The 18,463-nt window shown below is 48.1% G+C and overlaps 1 protein-coding gene across 2 annotated transcripts; it reads right to left on the bottom strand.

Annotated features, from left to right (window-relative positions):
• Naa40 (N-alpha-acetyltransferase 40, NatD catalytic subunit) lies at positions 1 to 15,771 on the bottom strand. 2 transcript variants are annotated; one of them, XM_003468109.4, is made up of 8 exons: positions 15,567 to 15,771; positions 8,785 to 8,880; positions 7,888 to 7,940; positions 3,929 to 4,024; positions 3,660 to 3,818; positions 3,411 to 3,494; positions 3,045 to 3,122; positions 1 to 2,766 (listed from the first exon to the last, which is right to left on the bottom strand). In XM_003468109.4, the coding sequence occupies exons 1-8, from the start codon at positions 15,570 to 15,572 to the stop codon at positions 2,625 to 2,627; spliced, it is 714 nt and encodes a 237-aa protein (XP_003468157.1). In that variant the 5' UTR covers positions 15,573 to 15,771; the 3' UTR covers positions 1 to 2,624. The 2 variants fall into 2 exon arrangements, with proteins under 2 accessions (XP_003468157.1, XP_023420146.1); XM_023564378.2 differs by lacking the exon at positions 8,785 to 8,880 and having other exon boundaries at positions 15,567 to 15,756.
• Between the last annotated feature and the right edge of the window lie 2,692 nt (positions 15,772 to 18,463).

Below are 18,463 nucleotides of genomic sequence, written 5' to 3'. Positions count from 1 at the left end.
TCAACACAGTGCTTTTTATTTGTGACATACAACTGATGCAAAAAACAATCGCCTTTTCCTTTTGAGTACAATGACAATCAGTGGTTAAAGAAAAAAAATATATGTGTATCAAGAAATTTATCTTGTAGAATTTCTCTTAAAAGGGGATGGTGGTGGTTAGAAAGAACCATGTGTGTCGTGTACACACTTTTTTTTTTTCCAATTTTTTGAGACAGGGTCTCAAGATGTAGCCCAGGCTGGCCTCAAACTCATAGCAATTTTCCTCAGCTCCCCAAAGGCTGAAATTACAGACGTGTGCCACAACTCCCAGCCAGTCATATGCACACCTGACACCAACAAAATACCTGAAATTAGACAGATGCAATTAGGGGAAAAGTGTTTAAAAATTATTTTTGAACGTGCTCTAAACAAACACAGTAACAAAAAAGCCTGGTACAAAAAGTCTGTTTCTCAAAACCAAGACCCAGAGGAGGAAGAGGAGGAGGAGGAAAACTGATGCTTGACGCACTAATAGGCTCAACAGCCACCAGTGAGTGGCTGTCTGCATCAGTACTCCCCTACTTGGCTGTGACCTGAAGAGTCCTGCGGGGAGGCCACCGCAAAGGCTGGGGTGTGAGGCATGGCACCCAGTACCATCTACCAATGGGCTTGGTGCCAGGGGTCCAACAATTGGGAGGAGGAAATGTACACTGAACTCACCTTACATGGGATTTACACAGGGGGTTCTTTTTGGTCCCCTTGAATGGGAGGTACCAAAAATCTATGATTTAAGACAATAAATATTTATCATTTTCAGGTGGAGACAGGGATTAAAGGAAAAGCTCTTCTGAACATGCATCTGTTGCTTCATGATTCTTGGAAGGAGCTCCCAGTCTGTTCCCGATAACTCCAACTTGAGGGTGAGAACCCTGGAGCCAGCAGGTGAGGTGAGGGTAAACTTATTCCAGTGTAAAGCTGCACGGTGCTCTCCAAGAAGTGCCCAGCCCCACGGCTGGTGGACCCAAGCAGGGTGCTCAGGGGGGGGCCAGGCAGGAAATCCAGGTGAGACACACAGACTACTCTGGGGAGCTTTGCCAGAATCATCTGAATCGGGCCAGAGGGTGGGGGTGAGCAGGCTCAGAGGTCGGGGCACAGACCCCATGAGAGCAACTACACAAAGACTTGAATCTTTGCAACGCCCCTAAAGCAGAGCTCGGGGAGGTCCAAGGGCAAGTGTGGGTGCTTTCTCCTAGGTAAGGGTGTAAGTTTTTCCCTCGTGAAAGAGGAACAAGGCCTAGAGATCAGGAGGAGAGTAAGTTCAGAGACCTCTTCACTCATCTCCCTCTGTTCTAGCCTGCTGTCACAGGGTGACACCAAAGAGAGCAAAGCAGCTGTCCACACACTGACAGGCATTCCTGTGCCACAGTATCTTTTTTTTTTTTTTTTTTTTTTTTTGTCTTTTTCCTTTTTACCGGTACCAGAGATCGAACTCACGACTGCCTGCTTGCAAGGCAGGCACTTATGCCGCTGAGCTAAATCCCCAGCCCCGTGACAGGCATTACTGATGCAGCCTGAGCTGTGCCCCAAATGGGCCAGGATAGTGGCACCAATGCCTCACTGAGGCCACAAGGGGCAAGGCTGGGGAGTGCAGGCAAAGGGGCCTGCTGCTGGCTGGGGGCACTCTGAAGAGGCACGGTGGTAGGAGGGTCGCCCCACCTTCAGAGAACTATCAGCACCAAGGGTTGACAGGAAATGGCATTAACTGTACAGGAATAATGGGATTCCCTGATGTTACTCCCCGGTAAGATTAAGAACAGAGGTATCTGGGGTGGAAGCAAAAGGCTGGGGAGGAAGAGTGTGGGAGCAATGGAGAGGAACAGAACCTCAGGTTCTCTTCTTTACTCCCATGAGATCTGGAGGCTCAGCTGAGAGCGAGAATGCCCAGAGAAGCCGTTGTCCCCACAGTGGGCCCCTGGGCACACCTGTCCCTGGTCCTCTCAGCCCTTCCTACTGATAGCGCTGGAGAAAGGCAGCCTTCCCCCCAGAGCTGGTGAGTGCCCTGAGACAACTCCACACTATGGAGCCATAAAAACTCAGCCAGAAAGAGCTTCTCTGTACTCTGCCATAAAGGCCTGCATGGTCTCCAGGACAGTGCTCCATCTGCAAGAGCTGAGTTTCTCCAAAACCTTGGTCCGTGCCCAGATCTTAGGAGTCCTCTCCTATTTGGGGACCCACAGACCCCAGATCAGGACTCCAGGACTCTGACAAAGGTGGCTATAAACATTCTGTTTGTCCAAGGCAAGGATGGGGGAAGCCTGTCTGGAATCCAGCTGCACAGAGTCTGAGGACCCTTCACGTGGAGGCCTGACAGCCCAGTGAGGCAACAGCTGCTGTAAGGATAAGGAGGAGCTCCGATTCTTCCTGCAGCACGTCCTACTCTGCACTCATTCCTGGCACTGTCCTCTAGGAGAGAGGGGCAGGGGTGGTGTAGACCGCACCTCTCCAGGTTCAGAGCTCTCAGGATGCTACTTGGAACATGCAAAGCTGAGGAGACCACAGCTCTGAGAGCACCTGCAGGTAGTGTGAGACCAGGGTGCAGGACAGGCCTTAGGAGAGAGTTCTGATTTGTAAATGTTTCTGAGAGTTCAGTGACAGCAGCTGCCACAGTGCCCACCCATGTGAGTGTGCTGGCTGTCCCCAAACTTGGTCTTCCGGCTCAGGATCTCATAGGAACAGTCCTCCCCACAGCAGCCAGACATGCTGGGGGAGGAATCATCAATTTCGAATCTGTAAGGCAGGCAGGAGAAAAGGGTTGGACATAAGTAGTGGAATGCGATCCTCCTGGCCTGAAAACTTTTCCCATAGCTACACTAATGGGAGGAGGCAAGGGGGCCACGTTAAGAGGATGCTACCATACCATCTCGCCAATCCTGAATCCCCAGGGACCACTGACTGTGTGCTCAGGGATCAAGATGAGGGCCAGGGCCAGGGCCAGGACCAGGGAAACAGCTCGGGGATGGCACCTCCCACCACCCCTAAAACCACACCAGAGGTCAGCTCCTTACTGCAACGCTTCTCGAAAGAACTGATAGGCGCCATGATTGTGTTTAAACACGGTTAACATCACTTTCTTCATCTGTGTGCTGGGAGAAAACAGAGTGAGCACCTTGTAGAGAAACAGAAGCTGAGGCAGTGCGTCCTCTTCCTCCTGTCTCTGCCACTTCCTCTCATTCACCAGAAGTGGTGGTCCCAAGTCCCTCCTCCAGCCTACAGAGCCTGGCACCAAACTGCTCAGTGCTTCCCACCATCACAGGCCGGCCTACTGCATATGCTTCACGGATCTTCCCCACCGCCTCTCTGCAGCCCCTTCACTGAAGCCAGTGGACCGCTCTCCTGGTGAGTGCGCAAACAAAGCCAGAAGCTGCCCTTACCTGTTGGCCATGAGCTGCAGGATCTGTATGAGGAACTTCCCCAGGCCTTTCCGCCGCACTTTGCTTTCCAACTGCACTTCATAGCTGGGTAAAGAAAGCAGGGGTAAGAGTGCAGAGTGAAGCATTGAGAGGCTGCAAAGCCCAGCAGAGGACATTGCAGTCCTTGGCAGCCCACAGGCCCAGACAGACACGGGGAGCAGTCACCTATTCTCCCTCCCCTTTCAGCTCAGCCCAAGCCGAGGCTCCTACCAGTAGAGGACTTCATCCCCGCACTCCACATCAAACCGGAAGTGAGAAAAGGCAACAGGGACAGAACTGCTTTCCCAAGCGATAAGGTACCAAGCTCGATCATCTGTCATTTCCTCCCGTTTCTCTCGGTCCTTCCAGCCCCACTCACTTTGCTCATACCTGGGGAGTTCGGGGGCAGTCAGAACAGGAACACCTAGGAGGGCTGGAAAGCCAGCTAGTGAACCAGGCTTCCCTCTGCCCCTGCCGCACTTTGGTCCAGCCATGCTTACATGCTTTGCATATTCGTTTTGGTCAGGTCAAATGCCCAGTCCACAGTGGCTGGCTCCAGTCCCGACACTCGCTTACATTCAATGGAGACATTCAACCTAAGAAGAGTACAGGGCGGGCATCAGGAGCTGGCAGCTCCCTCCAGGCACCACCACTGCTCCCTGAAAAGTCTGATGGGACTTGCACCTGCGCTGTTACTGCTTAGGAAAAGCCCCACCTCTCAGACAAGCCCCACCTGCAGAAACAGACCCTTCTGGGGTGAGAGTAACAGCTGTCACTGCCTGTCCCCCACCCTAATCTCAGGGCCCCGTGCTGCCTTTCCTGTGTCCATACTAGACCTGGCACTTGTATCAACTGTCTTCTCTACCGCCTCTTTGTTCTTTTTCTACCTGTTTGTATTTCATTATAAAAACTTTGCCTTTTTTGTTTCTTAGTTCCTGGTCGTTGGCATTTTCTTTTCCTACTCCTTTTTTTTTTTTTTTTTTTTGTACCAGGGATCGAACTCATGACCTCGTACTCACCAGGTAAGCACTTGAGCCACGGAGCTAAATCCCTGGCCCCGGCATTCTTTTCTTTTGTTTGAGTCAGAGTCTGGCCAAGTAGTTCAGGCTGGCCTTGAACAGAGTTACACAGTAACTTAGGCTGGCCTCAAACTTGCAGCAGTCCTCCTGCCTCAGCCTTCCAGGTGCTGGAACAGACATGCACTACCATGCCCAGCATCTTAGGTATTTGCTGTCACTCTATTTCTGAATTTAGAGTCCAGACTGCTAACCACTGCACCATGGAATAACACTGCTGCTTCAATTTCTATAATATCTGTGGGCTCCCACAAGACTTCTTCCCCTTATCTATCGATATTGCCTTCAGAACCAGCCATGTGATCAACCTCAGGCTCTTCAAGACTACAGCTCAGGGACAGGGACTAAGCTCAGAGAGGGGAGTGTAAGTCACTGGTGCAGTATTTGTCCTATACGCATAAGGTCCTGGGCTCAATCCCCAGTACAGCACTACCAAAAGAAATTTTAAAAAGCCCACCAGGCGTGGTGGCACAAACTTGTAATCCCAGCACTGAGGAGGCTGAGCCAGGAATACTACCAGGAATTCAAGGCCAGTCTGGGCTACATAGTGAGTTCAAGGCTACCCTGAATTACATAGCAAGACCCTGTCTCAAAAAAACAGGAAAAAAAAAAGTTCAAAGATCAGTCTCCCTGGAAGTGCCACCTTCTTTTTTTCCCAGGACTCAATGGGTACTCTAAGCTGATAAACAAGGCAGAACAGTGATGGGCCTAACCTACCACTCTGTTCCTAATGGAATGCTGTAGGTATTTAGGCATCTGCTTCAAGAAAACTTCAGTGAGATGCAGTTAAACTCACGGGCCAACTTGTGAAATCAGTCTGCGGGTAACACCACACTCAGTAAGGAATGAGGTCAGCCATGTTGAGCCTTTGAAAAGCTCCTGCATCAGTGTCCTTCAGTGGCCTCTGATGTCACCCTCAGAGGATGTTTCCAGTGGGTTCTGTTGTCACCTTGCTGGCTGGCACACCATTCAAGCTCATCATATAAGTGGAAAATCTCCTGCCCCGAAAGAATCTTTCTTTATAAGCACCAAGCACATAACAAGCAGAATTGCCCAAATATTGCAGTATCTCTGTCTTAGCTATAAAAGCTCCAAAGGCTGGTCTACAGGTACAATTTCTCCACCCTCTTATGTTCTTTAAGTATGTAAAAGTAGGATCACAGCCACAAGAATCATGAAAAAGGGACAGAAGGAGCCTAGTGGGCAGGAAAGGGCTGCTTCTGAGCTTCCCCATGATTCTGGTATTCAGTTGGAATGCAGTATGTAGAAATGCTAAGAGAGATCACAGGAGGGGATCTCTAAGCCATGTGAAAGGTCTTTCTAGAAGTTGAATGATAAACCTACTACAGGAACTGTATGTATGATGTATGACCGCAGGCAGAAATACACAAGTGAATGTGATACTATAAAATTCAAATGCAGGATGAAAAACAAATGGAGTGCCACGGGTTTTATACTTCATATAGCTGTATTTTTCTCTTATTCACTAAAATATTTATAACAGCTGCTACTTTCTGTGCTAGACATATCCTTTTTCTTCCTTAAAAATGCAAATCTGGTGGCTGGGATTTAGCTCAGTAGCATAAGCGCCTGCTTTGCAAGTACACAGTCGTGAGTTCAATCCCTGGTACCAAAAAGAAAAGGAAAAAAACCCTGCAAATCTGGAGCTGCATGTGGTGACACACACCTGTAATCCCAGCACTCAGGAGGCTGAGGCAGGAGGATCATTTCAAGTTCAAGACCAGCCTGGACTACACAGTAAGCTCAAGGCCAGTTTGAACTGCATAGCGAGATCCTATCTCAAAAAAGAAAAAAAAAAAACCTTGTAAATATGGGCCAGGCATGGTAGTGTACACCTGCAATTCTAGCATTGGGATAAAGAAGAAGGACCCCAAGATCCTATTTCAAAATTAAAAATTAACTAAAAAAAAAAAGATGTAAGCTGGGCATGGTGTACACCTGTAATCCCAGAACCTGGCAGGCCAAGACATGAGTCATGCGTTAGGGGCCGGCCTAGGCTTGAAAGAATTCAAGAGCAGTCTGAACCACACAGTGAGATCCTGTCTCAAGACACTTAAAAAAGGGGTGAGGGTGGGGGGTATTATCTGGGATATAGCTTAGTACAAAGGACCTTATCTCAATCTCCAACACCAAAGACAAAACAAAACCCCTAATTGTTAAGTCTGGCCCACTCCCAGTACTAGGGTTTGAACCCAAGTCTCTGTCTCCGGCCACCCTTGAACTAACCATGCAGCCCACGCAGCCTTCAACCACTCTGCACTGACCTGTCTGCATCAGCCTCCCAAATGCCGAGACTACAGGTATGCGACCACAGCTAGTCTCATAGTCAGACTTACAGATGAGAAAATCACACTTAGCCAGGAACAGTGGTGCATGGGCAGGAATACAGAAAGTCCAAGCCATGGGGCTGGGGATTTAGCTCAGAGGCATAAGCGCCTGCCTTGCAAGCAGGCAGTTGTAGGTGTGATCCCTGGTACTGATAAAAATGAAAAAGACAAAAAAAAAAAAAAAGAAAGTCCAAGCCAGCTTGGACAGCTTAATGAGTCTCTCTCTCAAAATAAAAAGGGCCAGGTAGTATATCACTTCGCTAGTAGGCACACAGCCCTGGGTTCAAGCCCCAGTACCAAACAGGGTGTGTAATCTCAGCACTTGGGAGGCTAAGGCAGGAGGATAGCTGCCAGTTCAAGGCCAGCCTGAGCTCCATGGTGAGTTTGAAACCGATGTGGACTACACAGCTGAAAAAAATCCCATCTGAAAAAAAATCCCCAACACTATACACAAAAATGAAAAGAAAATCAGGCTTAGGAAACGTGAGTTATCCAAGCAGAGTTAATATGAAGCCCAGCAGCAATTCAACCTATAACCCAGAGGAGCCACAAGCCCTTATAAGCCCTGTATTTTCCCAAGCTAAACATTACAATACAGAAACTCAACTCAGGTAAGACAGAATGTGATTCCTACTTTGTAAGCCAACAGGAAAAAAAGAAGAGGGAATGGCAATCCAGGTGCCATGGTAAACCTTATCAGTTGTAAAAGATATTATTTATGTTTAGCTTTCAATATGCTCCCAAAACAAGATTTGGTGTGGTGATGCACATCCCTGCCTTCTAAGTGCTGGGGTCACAGGTGTGTATTACAATGCCACAGTTTCTGTTTTCTCATAATAAAGTAGGAGAAAATTTGGGTTTGAAGTTCACACTGGAAAAGTAAATTCCTGAGGACACGGTATTAAGAATGCTTAGTATAGCACTAGGAGTCTGAGGTAGGAGGATCACAAGGTCAAGGCTGGCCTGGACTCTATTATATACAGATGTTGTTTTAAAACACTGAGAAAAAAATAAAGACTGTTCAATGTGACTCACCCATTTCGGTCATATTTCTTGAATACTGGGAAAGCCTCCAGAGGGTCTCCAAGCTGTGGAAGGAAAAGAAGAGTAACAGACAGGTGAGCAGAAGTGTTGGCTCTGCCCAAGAGCCCTGCTGTCTGGGAATAGGGCACTGTAAAGACTCATGACAGGAAGCCCCAGAAACAGTCCTCACAGGGCCTCCATCTGCCTCAGCTATGAAATCACACAGATGTGGGAAGCTCAAGGAGGAGGTCCATGAGAGTCCAGTTTAGCTTCACTTGACAGGATGAGAACAGAGTTTACCAGTCTATGGCCATAATGCCTGCTCCTAGTACCACTAACCTAAAGAGGCCACATGGTCCCTTTGAGCCCTCAACTAATTTCACCTGCTCAGAACCTCAACAGAAAATCATGTCCCCAAACTACAACCTTATAGATGTGCAACACTGTAAGATGAGTGAGCTAAAAGAATAACGAGAAGTGAGATAAGGAATGGGGCGGGAAAGATGGCTAGAACTTCTCAGCCCACCCAGCTGGTGTCAATTCACAGGCCCTCCTCCCTAGCTGCAATCCCTCTGGGCAGGCCACCCCATCCCTCAGTCCCCACACAGCCTTCAGTGTTTCACAGGATATCAATAAATACCTGAAGGAATGGAAGAAAATGGCATATGTTTTGTTAAGAGGTTTCCTCCCCAAAACTACTATCAGTAAGAGAAGAAGCCACTTCTGCTGAAATCCACACTGAACACCCTGGACAAATAGCTGGCACCTCCTCCCAACTTTTCCTCTGCTGTAAGCCACAAGAGGCCTGGGTAGGCAGTGTCTCAATTCTGCCACAGGGTGGAGCCAAAAGAAATCAAATTAAAAACCAAGTTGAGGATCCAAGAAGCAGGGACTGGAAAGCAGAGTCACCCTGTTGGCAGCATCCACTTTGGCACAGACGGCATCCATGGCTGCCCGTTCCTCCAAGCGTTTCTGCTTCTTCTCCTTTGCTTTGCTTGACTTTCTCTGCAATAGGGAAAAATAACACTGGCTGGAAGGGTTCTGGCCTACTGAAGTCTTAATTTTCTCTTTGAGGAACTGAAGAGGCCCCGTATCCAAAGGCCTGGCCCATCCAGGCTGCCACTCAGTGCGTGAAATATGCAGGGACACTGTTCCCCATGTTGTGAGCCTTCCCGAGTATCACTAGATTGCTCAGCTTTCTTTCAGGAAGTAGACCGATCCTGCTGCTCCCAGATCACCAGAGACCTCAGCTGGAGACCTAACAATGCCCACAGCAGACCTGGCTACAGCAGTGACAAATATTTACTCATCTGCTCCTTCATTAAGAAAGAAACACCCCATTTCAGACCCGTTTTGGCCAGCTTTCAGGGAGACCCGGCATCTAAGATAGCCACTGACAGCTGTTCCTAAGCACAGTGTAGGTTTGTGCAGTCTTCTGTGTGGCTTCTAGCCACAAGAGACAAAAAGAGCTGCCCCATGTGATCTGAGCCCCATTTCTAAACAAGGACCAGGGTGCTCTGGCTTAAGAGCCCCCAGAAGTCCTGCTCAGCCAAGGCTAACAAATGGCAGGCACACCAGGCACTTAGCAACAAAAGCAAACCAAAGGGCCCCAAGGGGTTCACCTCAGGCCACAGGCAATGCTGCCACATGGTCAGGAAAACCAAGCTCCAGGCACACACTTAGCAGATGTGGGGCAAAGGGAGGTCCCAGTACTGAGGGGCAAAAGAGCAAGTTGCCCACAGCTGTAACTAGATCACATACTGTTTTGAGGCTATTTTAGGGTTCTCTCAAGCCTCAACAGACTCTCTTACCTTCTGGTAAAAAGCTAACAGCCAGGAGTGGTGGCTCACACCTGTAATCCCAGCACTCAGGAAGCTGAGGCTGGAGGGTCCTTGCAAGTTTGAGACCAGCCTGCCGTACAAAGTGAGCCTGAACTACATAACAAGACCCTGTCTCAAAAATAAAATAAATAAATAAATAAATAAATAAAAGCTGGGTAACAGGGAAACAGCCAAGCTCTGGAATCTGACAGATCTCATTCAAATTCTTTCTATAGGTCCTGGTGCAGACCACAGCCCTTCTCTGAGCCTCCTCCCCTGGTCTGCAAGTGAAGATTCTAATACCTCTTGAGTGGTGTTAACCCTGAGAGGCTCATACAACAGGTGCTCAATAAATGACAGTTCTCATTCTCACTCGCAAGGAGAAACAGACAGGCAGAGGTGCTGACTGATCCCATACTGGCCCCCCAAGACAACGGCAAGTAGATTTCATTTCTGTCAATGGTACAGCCTCTTGTGATCCCCTACTGTCCTCTCCAGGAGCTCCCTGGAGAAAGGTCTGACAACTCCCAATTACAGCTTTCCTTTGCCCTGACACTGGCCCCAGGAAAGAGCATGCACAGCAATTAACATGCACATGAGAGAAAAATCCAGCTGCTAGAAACTTTCTAAGGATAAGTTCTATCAATTTCTTTTTCTTTTGTATTGGAGATTGGACTCTGGGCTTTCCCACTGAGCTACATCCTCAGCCCTTTTTAATTTTGAGACAGAGTCTCACTATGTTTCTAAATTACTCAGGCTGGGGCTGGGGATTTAGCTCAGCAGGCATAAGCGCTTGCCTGGCAAGTGCAAGGCCATGAGTTCAATCCCCAGTACCAATAAATAAAGAAATTAATTTTAAAAATTACCCAGACTGGTCTCAAACTTCAATATTCTCGCCTCAGTTTCCCAGAGAACTGCAACTGCAGGTGTGCAGCACCATGGCAGCTGCCCTTGGTTTTCTAAGAAATGACACTTTAGTTCCTGTAGTGAATAACTAGGAGGCAGAACAGAGAGAACTTGCATGGATTGCTCTTATAGACACAAGCTCTACAAGCACCAGCTAGTAACTATCCTCTGGCTGAATGCCATGCTTCCTAGAGCAAGCCACCCCCTCTCTGTCACCATTAGGGGTGTTTTTGTACTAGAAATCGAACTCAGGCCCTCAAGCTTGCCAGGCAGGCGCTGCCCCATTAGGTTTTACAGCTTTCATTTTTCTCCCTCTGGGAGTTTAAGTTGCAAGTCAACACTGAGTCAGTCACAGCTTCTTATGTACTTTAACACATGTGTTCACTTCTCAGGGCAGAGACCCTCATCTCTCCTTCACACACTAGGCAACTGAGGTTCAAAGGGATGTGTGCCCACTGAGCTCCTGTCCTAAGGGCTGGGTCACAGATCCAGCATTTGTCCCACCCCACATTGTCTCCCAGTGGGAGAGCCCACTCATAATATCCGCCTTCACTCTGTCTTTCAATAAAGACCTTCTCACATCCTGCCAAAACAAGGTGAGGGCCCTCAGAAGCCCTCACACATCCACTCAGCAACTCACTTGTCAGTACCCATCCACCTACTAACAGCTTACCAACACAGAGCCCCTGACCGCTGCAGTGCAGCAGAGGTAGGGCAAAAGGATACCCTGAAGAGGAAGTCTCTAAGACTGGATGATGGGGTCAAGTGGACTCTGGCATCAACCAGACCAGGCCAGTGTCCCTCCTGCCACGCTAGCACAACTTGTGAAAGCAACTTGATCTCCAGGAAGATGAAGACGGAAATGCTGAGCTCATGGCAAGAGCTATGCTCTAAAGACTGGTCAGAAGCCTGCATACCTTCACAGCAGATGGCAGCTCCCTTCATCCAACCCAATGGCCTGTTCTTTTAACAATAAAAGAGGATCGAAGTCACTAGAAGACTCCCAGGACCCAGAGAGCACAGAATGCTGCATGGTACCTCATTTCTAAGCACAAAAAGCAATTCCTAAGCACGAGGAGCAGGAGGGCTAGTTTGGGCCTCCTGGAGACTTATGAGCTCACTCATGCAGCAGGGACTGGTGAGCCAGGCAATCCTCAGACAACGCTTGGGGCTGCTAAGACCTGAGACCGAGATAATGAACACACCCCTTAAGCTCTTCCACTGCACGTACAAGGCAGTAGTAGAAGGAAAGCTGCAGCGGGGGGAGAATCTCCCTCAAACCCAGCAAGCAGTAGGGGAGGGTGGTTTCCTACTGTTCCAATTAGCTTTGCCTCTGCCTTTTGGAGGGAAGGCTGTCCTGTAGGGACATGGGAAAGCTCTCCTAATTAAAATGGGAAATAAGTGCAGTGAATAGTAAAGCTCATTGTGGCTAAGTGTCTTTCCCCTGGGAGCTTTATATAATAAAAGAGCATGGGCTTTTGAGTCAAGAGACCTGGATTTGATTCTCAGCTCTTTCATTTAATAGCTATGTGACTTTAGGCAAGTTACCTAAAATCTTTTGGGCAAGTTATTCAATTTCTCTGAACCTCAGTTTCCTGATTCATGAAATGGAGCTAGAGCTGGAATGTAGCTCAGTGGTAAAGCACCTGCCTAGCATACATATAAAGTTCAAGCTCAGTATAACAAAAACAAAATCCATTGAAAAACAAGGCTAACAACAACAAAAAGAACCAAGGATAACCATACCATACTCAAGAGATGCTGCAAGGACAAAAAGGTACAGTGGCAAGCACAATTCCGGGTACCAAAAAGAAAATAGTAGTTCAGGCTGGTTTCTGACCCAGTGGTCCTCTTGCCTCAGCCTCCTGAGTGCTGGGATTACAGGCATTTCACCATCTTGCCTGGCACAATTTTTGTTCTTAAGGACCTATTACTGCCAATGTTTTCAAAAAGATGAACTTTACAGTTCTGCCCAGATACATATGCCCACTTCTTTCCTGAAAGATCTGAGGCACAGAAATGCTGAGTTACTTTTAGGGTCACAGTGAGTGAGTGGAGTTCTCAGAGGTCTTCACACACCCTGCCTCACACTGAACTCTGGACTCCACCAAGAGCAGGCTGTATCTGCTTTATTTGCTTATGCATATCCTGTGCTCAGCAAACAGTAGAGCTCTGTTCCTATCTGCTGAATGGATCATCCATGATTCCAGTCTAGGTTTGAACTGTAAAGTTCATGTACTCTCCACATCTCTTACAGTGCTTCTAAAAACTTAAATGTTGTTTCCATGAGCATGTATGAAATTCCTCCCCTTATAATTCCTGTCAAAATTGTAACTCCACCCACAGTGATTGGTAGGGGTCACAAAGGAAAATTTTTAAAATGCCTGAAATAGTAAAAAGAGGCACCATTTACAAAAAGAATCTCAACGCCAGGCATGGTAGTGCATGCCTATAATCCCAGCACTCAGGAGGCTGAGGCAGGTCTATCATGCGTTCAAGGCCAGCCTGGACTACATGGTGAGACCTTGTCCCAAAAATTAAAAAAAAAAAAAACACCACAAACCTGACATTTCTTAGATTTTTCAGTGTCCACACCTTTATCCCATCTTAGTACTATTACTAAGAACTTATTTTTGGTGGAGACAAAGATTTACTTTTAACTCCTCAAAAACAACACATATATGGCAGAACTTTAAAATGAAAGAAGGCAATGCATCTGATGCCACGCTCTCAGCCTGAGATCAGGGGAAGGGCTCTCTGCCTGACAGCCACCACTAAGGATGATGACTTCTGCCATCTAGATGGGGGGGGCTCCATAGTTCCCACTGATGAGTAACAAGGGCAATGACAGGGTTCCAGTTCTCATTCAGGAAAGATAATTCAAGACTCTGCTGCTGTTTTATTTTTTTATTTTATTTTTTTGTCTTCTTCCTTTTTACCAGTATTGGGGATCGAACTCATGACTGCCTGCTTGCAAGGCAGACGCTTATGCAGCTGAGCTAAATCCCCAGCCCCCTCTGCTGCTGTTTTATGCAAGATGGGACTCTGTAGGTGCTATTCTGAGAAATACATCTATGAAGTACAAATAATAAGACTGGGACGAGTAGAAGCAAGGTTTTTAGTTATCTCTGGGGCCCACTATTTCAACTCAACCAATGAGGAAATGCTGATCCAGAATGGCATGCTATGCTTCTTGTTTGGGGCTTGGTCAGCAGTGATTGAACTGGTAGATGGTTACTCAGTGACACTAAAGACAGGTTTCATTGAAACAGTTGGGGTCTGGGGCCATTACAGACACATTAAAAACGACTGACGTCTTTAAACGTCTCCGTATAAAGTACACAGGCTCTAAAATTCCTGATTGAAACATGACTAATTTTTTTAGGGAAAGGGTGGTCTTCAGGACCATACCCAGGTCTTCCCACAGGCACACACTACCACAGAGCTACAGCCCCAGGCCCTGAATGTTTGTCTGACAGACTACCTAAAGTTTTTTGGACGTGGGTTAGACAATTATTTTTGTCTAACAAGTTTATTTATTCAGTCAATAGGAAAAAAATGTAGGTTTGTAACAGTGGGAGCAAATCAAGAATTAAAAATGGCTCAGATCTATTTTATATCACTTAAGTGAAGGCTGACAATACAGACAAAAATAACACCCACTTAAAAAAAATAACACTCACTATTCAGGAAGCACCTATTTGGCTGTTTACATCCATTATCTCATTTAATAGTCACTATTACTCTATGGGGGAGGTGTCCGCATTCCGGTTACATAGGGGAGGAAATTTAAGAAAGGCCACATCACTGGCACAATATTCTGGTGCCAGCAAGTGAAGATGGAGCTAACACAGGTATCTCTGGCTCAAAGTCAGGACTCCCTAACGGTGGTGGAAATTCCACATACAAGTACATATAGACCAGTTACCTTCCTAGGAGAGTGACTGGTACTTCTCAAATTGGAATTTAGTAAAGTAAACGAGCAGAGCTATAGATTTGCTTCTGCCCACCCTTTACTTGCACATGCCAGGAAAAGGCACCCAAAACATATCAACACCTTCCTGCTTCCAGCACTTAAAAGGCGGTCCATAGGCTGGGGATTTAGCACAGGGGCATAAGCGCCTGCCTTGCAAGCAGGCAGTTGTGAGTTCGATCCCTGGTACCGATAAAAAAGAAAAAGACAAAAAAAAAAAAAAAAAAAATGAGTAAAAGGCGGTCCATAGCCACTTAAGTTGGGTCCACGTCCAGTCCCTGTTCCCATTCTCCCTTCTCACCAGCACAGTTTTCCCCTTGCAAAGCCACAGGCAATGCTAAAACTTAACAACTTCCTAACAAGAAACAATTCATTGCAACCAGGGGGTCAAGCAGGCAGGCCTTCTGGAGAAGGCTAGATTTTACGGATCAGGAGAAAGAACCTGCCAGAGAGGTTTCAAGCTTGTAGGAAAACTGATCACCGGAATAGGGCAGCACAGCCGTCTGGGATTCAGGTCGCCGAAGCGGGGTCTGGCGCCCCAGTCTCTGCCTGTGTGACCTTGGACAGGCGCCGTCTTTCCCCGTGCCTCAGTCCCCTCCAAACCAGCTTGGCCTGGAGGCGGGACACCAAGGGTCGGTGGCAGACGGGTGACCCAAGAAGCAGGGCGTAAGCTCGAGGACCGCGGAGGCGGGGCGTGGGAACCGGTGGATTATCCCGGAGGCGGGAACCGGCCGGCGCGACACGAAGGGTGGGGGAGGGGCGCCGAGGGAGGGACACCCCCCCCCAGAAGCGGCTCCCTGGTATAACTGAGCTAGGCCGAACTTGGGGTTTCTTGGAATGGGGGAGTCGGGTCACAAGGGGGCCAGGGGTCACGTGAGGTCAGAGGGGGTCGAGGTCACGTGAGGGGGGCTCCAGGAACAATGAGGGCGAAGGGAGCGAGGATAACAAAACGCGCCCCTGGGCCTCCCATCTCCTCTTCATGCCTCACTCACCCCCATGGCGCCAGAGGCGACCCTCGGCTCCTCCTTCACACACTTGCCAGCAGGGAGGCGGTAACAGCTACAGCAGCCACGGCAGCGACACCAAAGCGGCAGGCCCCACACGGCGCATGCGCTTCGCGGCTCTCCGCGCGCCTCGGCGGGCACCGCGCAGGCGCAGATCGGGGCCTAGAGAGTAAGTATGGAAACGGCGCGCAGGTGCAGCACTAGCCGGGCTGCTGAGGGTCTCAGATGAAAAACAGGCGGGAGGCGAGGCGGGGCGTCGCGCTAGGAATGACGCAAGGATCTAAGCCCCGCCCACACGCGGCTTCGTAGCTAAGCAACGGGGCCAGAGGCGCACCTCAGCTGCAAGTCACAGCACTTGCGGGTGGCTGGGGTGAGTGGCCGCCGCGATCACTGAGGCAAGTCGTGTGCCCTCTGAAATACTGGCTTCTCAGCACTCTGAGCACAGAGGAAGTCTGAAAGCGCTCCCAACTTCTAGAACTTGACTTTGGGAACTGCTTTTTTAACCACTCCTTCATCCGCCTTCTATCCATTCATTCTCCTTCCATTCATTCGGTTGCTCCCGCAACGTTTACTGGAGTACAGAGAGGACCTGTACTCCTGAGCCCAGGAGTACAGAGAGGACCAGAAGCCCTCGCGGTACAAAACTTTGCTGTTTAGAGGCAGTTGTTGAAGAGAGCTGTTAAAAGTACCACTATTTGTGCTGAGGATTTAGCTCAGCGGCATAAGCGCCTGCCTTGCAAGCAGGCAGTCGTGAGTTCGATCCCCGGTACCGATAAAAAGAGATTTAAAAAGGAAAAAAAAAAAAAAAGTACCACTATTAGAGTGAGACTTCAGGTGTCCTGGGTGGGATTCATTTCACTCTATCCCAACAACCACCGGGAGTGTGACGCCTCAACTCGACCCCCAATCACTTGGGGAGTGTGTGCTGAGTAGAAAGCACCCCTCCCAGGGACTACCCTTGAAGCTCCAGGGATAGCCAGAGCTTTCACCTTCCAAGTGCTCCCCAGCCAGGGACATGCAGGTGAAACCGTAGCTATTAATTTCAGAAGTTGACCTTCTCAGACCTCGTCAGATTTTTATCATTGTCCCATCTTAAGTGATTAGCCTAACGGTGGCATCGACTTGGTACTGTCCCAGATAATAAGCTAAATGGGTAATAAACAGTATGTTAAATGGTAGAGGGTCTATAAAGAAAAAGAAGGAAGATAGGAAAGGTGAGTGTTTATAGTTAGTGGAACTAAGATGGGGGGGCAGGAAGTGAATTTGAGCCAAGTTCTGAAGGGGCTGAGGGAGAAAGTGTTCAGGGCATCTGGGAAGAGATCGTTCCAAGTGAGGGCACAGCAAGTGCAATCCCATTCACCCCCATGGGAGCACGATTGGATGCTTTTAAAATTTTTTTGTTTAAGACAGCGTCTCTCTGTGTAGTCCAGGCTGGCCTTGAACTTACTATGTAGTCCAGACTGACCTCAAACTCCACGGGATCCTCCTGTCTCTGCCTCTGGAGTGCTGGGATTACTGGTGTACACCACCATGCCCACCTGTTTGTATCTTTAAGGAAATTCAAGAAGCACATTGTGAGTCTGGGGTGGTGCATGGCAATAATTACAGCACTCGAGAGGCTGAGGCAGGAGGATTGCAAATTCCATCCCAGCCTGTGTCTCAAAAAAAAAGGGGGGGGAGTGCTGGGGATTTAGCTCAGCCGCGTAAGCGCCTGCCTTTGTAAGCAGGCAGTCGTGAGTTTGATCCCCGTACCAATAAAAAGGAAAAAGACAAAAAAAATTATTTAAAAAATAAAAAATATAATTATTAGATTAAGCAAGGCATGGTGACACATACCTGTAATCTTTAGAAAGCTGAGGCACAAGGATTGCCATGAGCTCATATTCATTTTTTTATTTTTGTACTGGGAATTGAACTTAACGGTCTCACACTTACCAGGCAGGTGCTTATACTTTTAAACTAAATCCCTGGCCTTTCAAGTCCAACTTGAGCTACATAGTAAATTCAATATCTGCCCAAACTACATAGTAAAACACTGTCAAAAACAAACAAAATTTTATTTTATTTTTTATTTAAAAAAAAAAATTTTTTTGTCTTTTTCATTTTTATCAGTACCGGGGATCGAACTCACAACTGCCTGCTTGCAAGGCAGGCGCTTATGCCGCTGAGCTAAATCTCCAGCCCCCCCCCCAAATTTTTATTTTTAAAATTTTTCTTAAAAATATTTTTTTGGGGGCTGGGGATTTAGCTCAGTGGCGTAAGCACCTGCCTTGCAAGCAGGCGGTCGTGAGTTCGATCCCTGGTACCGATAAAAATGAAAAAGACAAAAAATATATATATATATTTTTGGGGGGCTGGGGATTTAGCTCAGCAGCTTAAGCGCCTGCCCTGCAAGCAGGCAGTCGTGAGTTCGATCCCCGGTACCGATAAAAAGACAAAAAAAAACAGAGTTATGAGACTGGATAAGCCTGAGAAAGGAAGACAGATTGAAGCAAATGAATGAATGAATAAATGAATGAATGAATGAATGAATGAACAAACCTGTTACTGTTGCTCTGGGCACCAGGAGAGGGAGCAAAGGACAGGAGGAGAGTGGCCTGGGTGGGGAGAGAGGACATCTGAGCTGGCCTTTGAAGGAGGAAAGGAGGCATAGGTTTCAAGGACAGAGCGGTAAGTACAGAGCAGGGTGTCTCAAGGGAATGCGGTGAGTGAGGCTCCCCTGAAGTCTGCGCCCCTTTGGACTTTTCTTGTCTCCTCCCCTGTAGGAACCTCAGGGTGAGCTGTTTGAGTGTAGGTAAGAGCCACCAGGCCATCCTGTGCCCAGTTGTTTCACCATCCCCCAGGCTGCTGAAATTTTCCCCTGTTGCTGGCAGGCCCCGACCACC

This window comes from Cavia porcellus, unplaced genomic scaffold, assembly GCF_034190915.1.
Source record: "Cavia porcellus strain 051 isolate PalLab524CR breed Dunkin Hartley unplaced genomic scaffold, mCavPor4.1 scaffold_17, whole genome shotgun sequence".
In the NCBI taxonomy this organism is placed as follows: domain Eukaryota; kingdom Metazoa; phylum Chordata; class Mammalia; order Rodentia; family Caviidae; genus Cavia; species Cavia porcellus.
The sequence above is the reverse complement of the archived record's forward strand: the minus strand, read 5'-3'. Positions and strand labels throughout refer to the sequence as shown.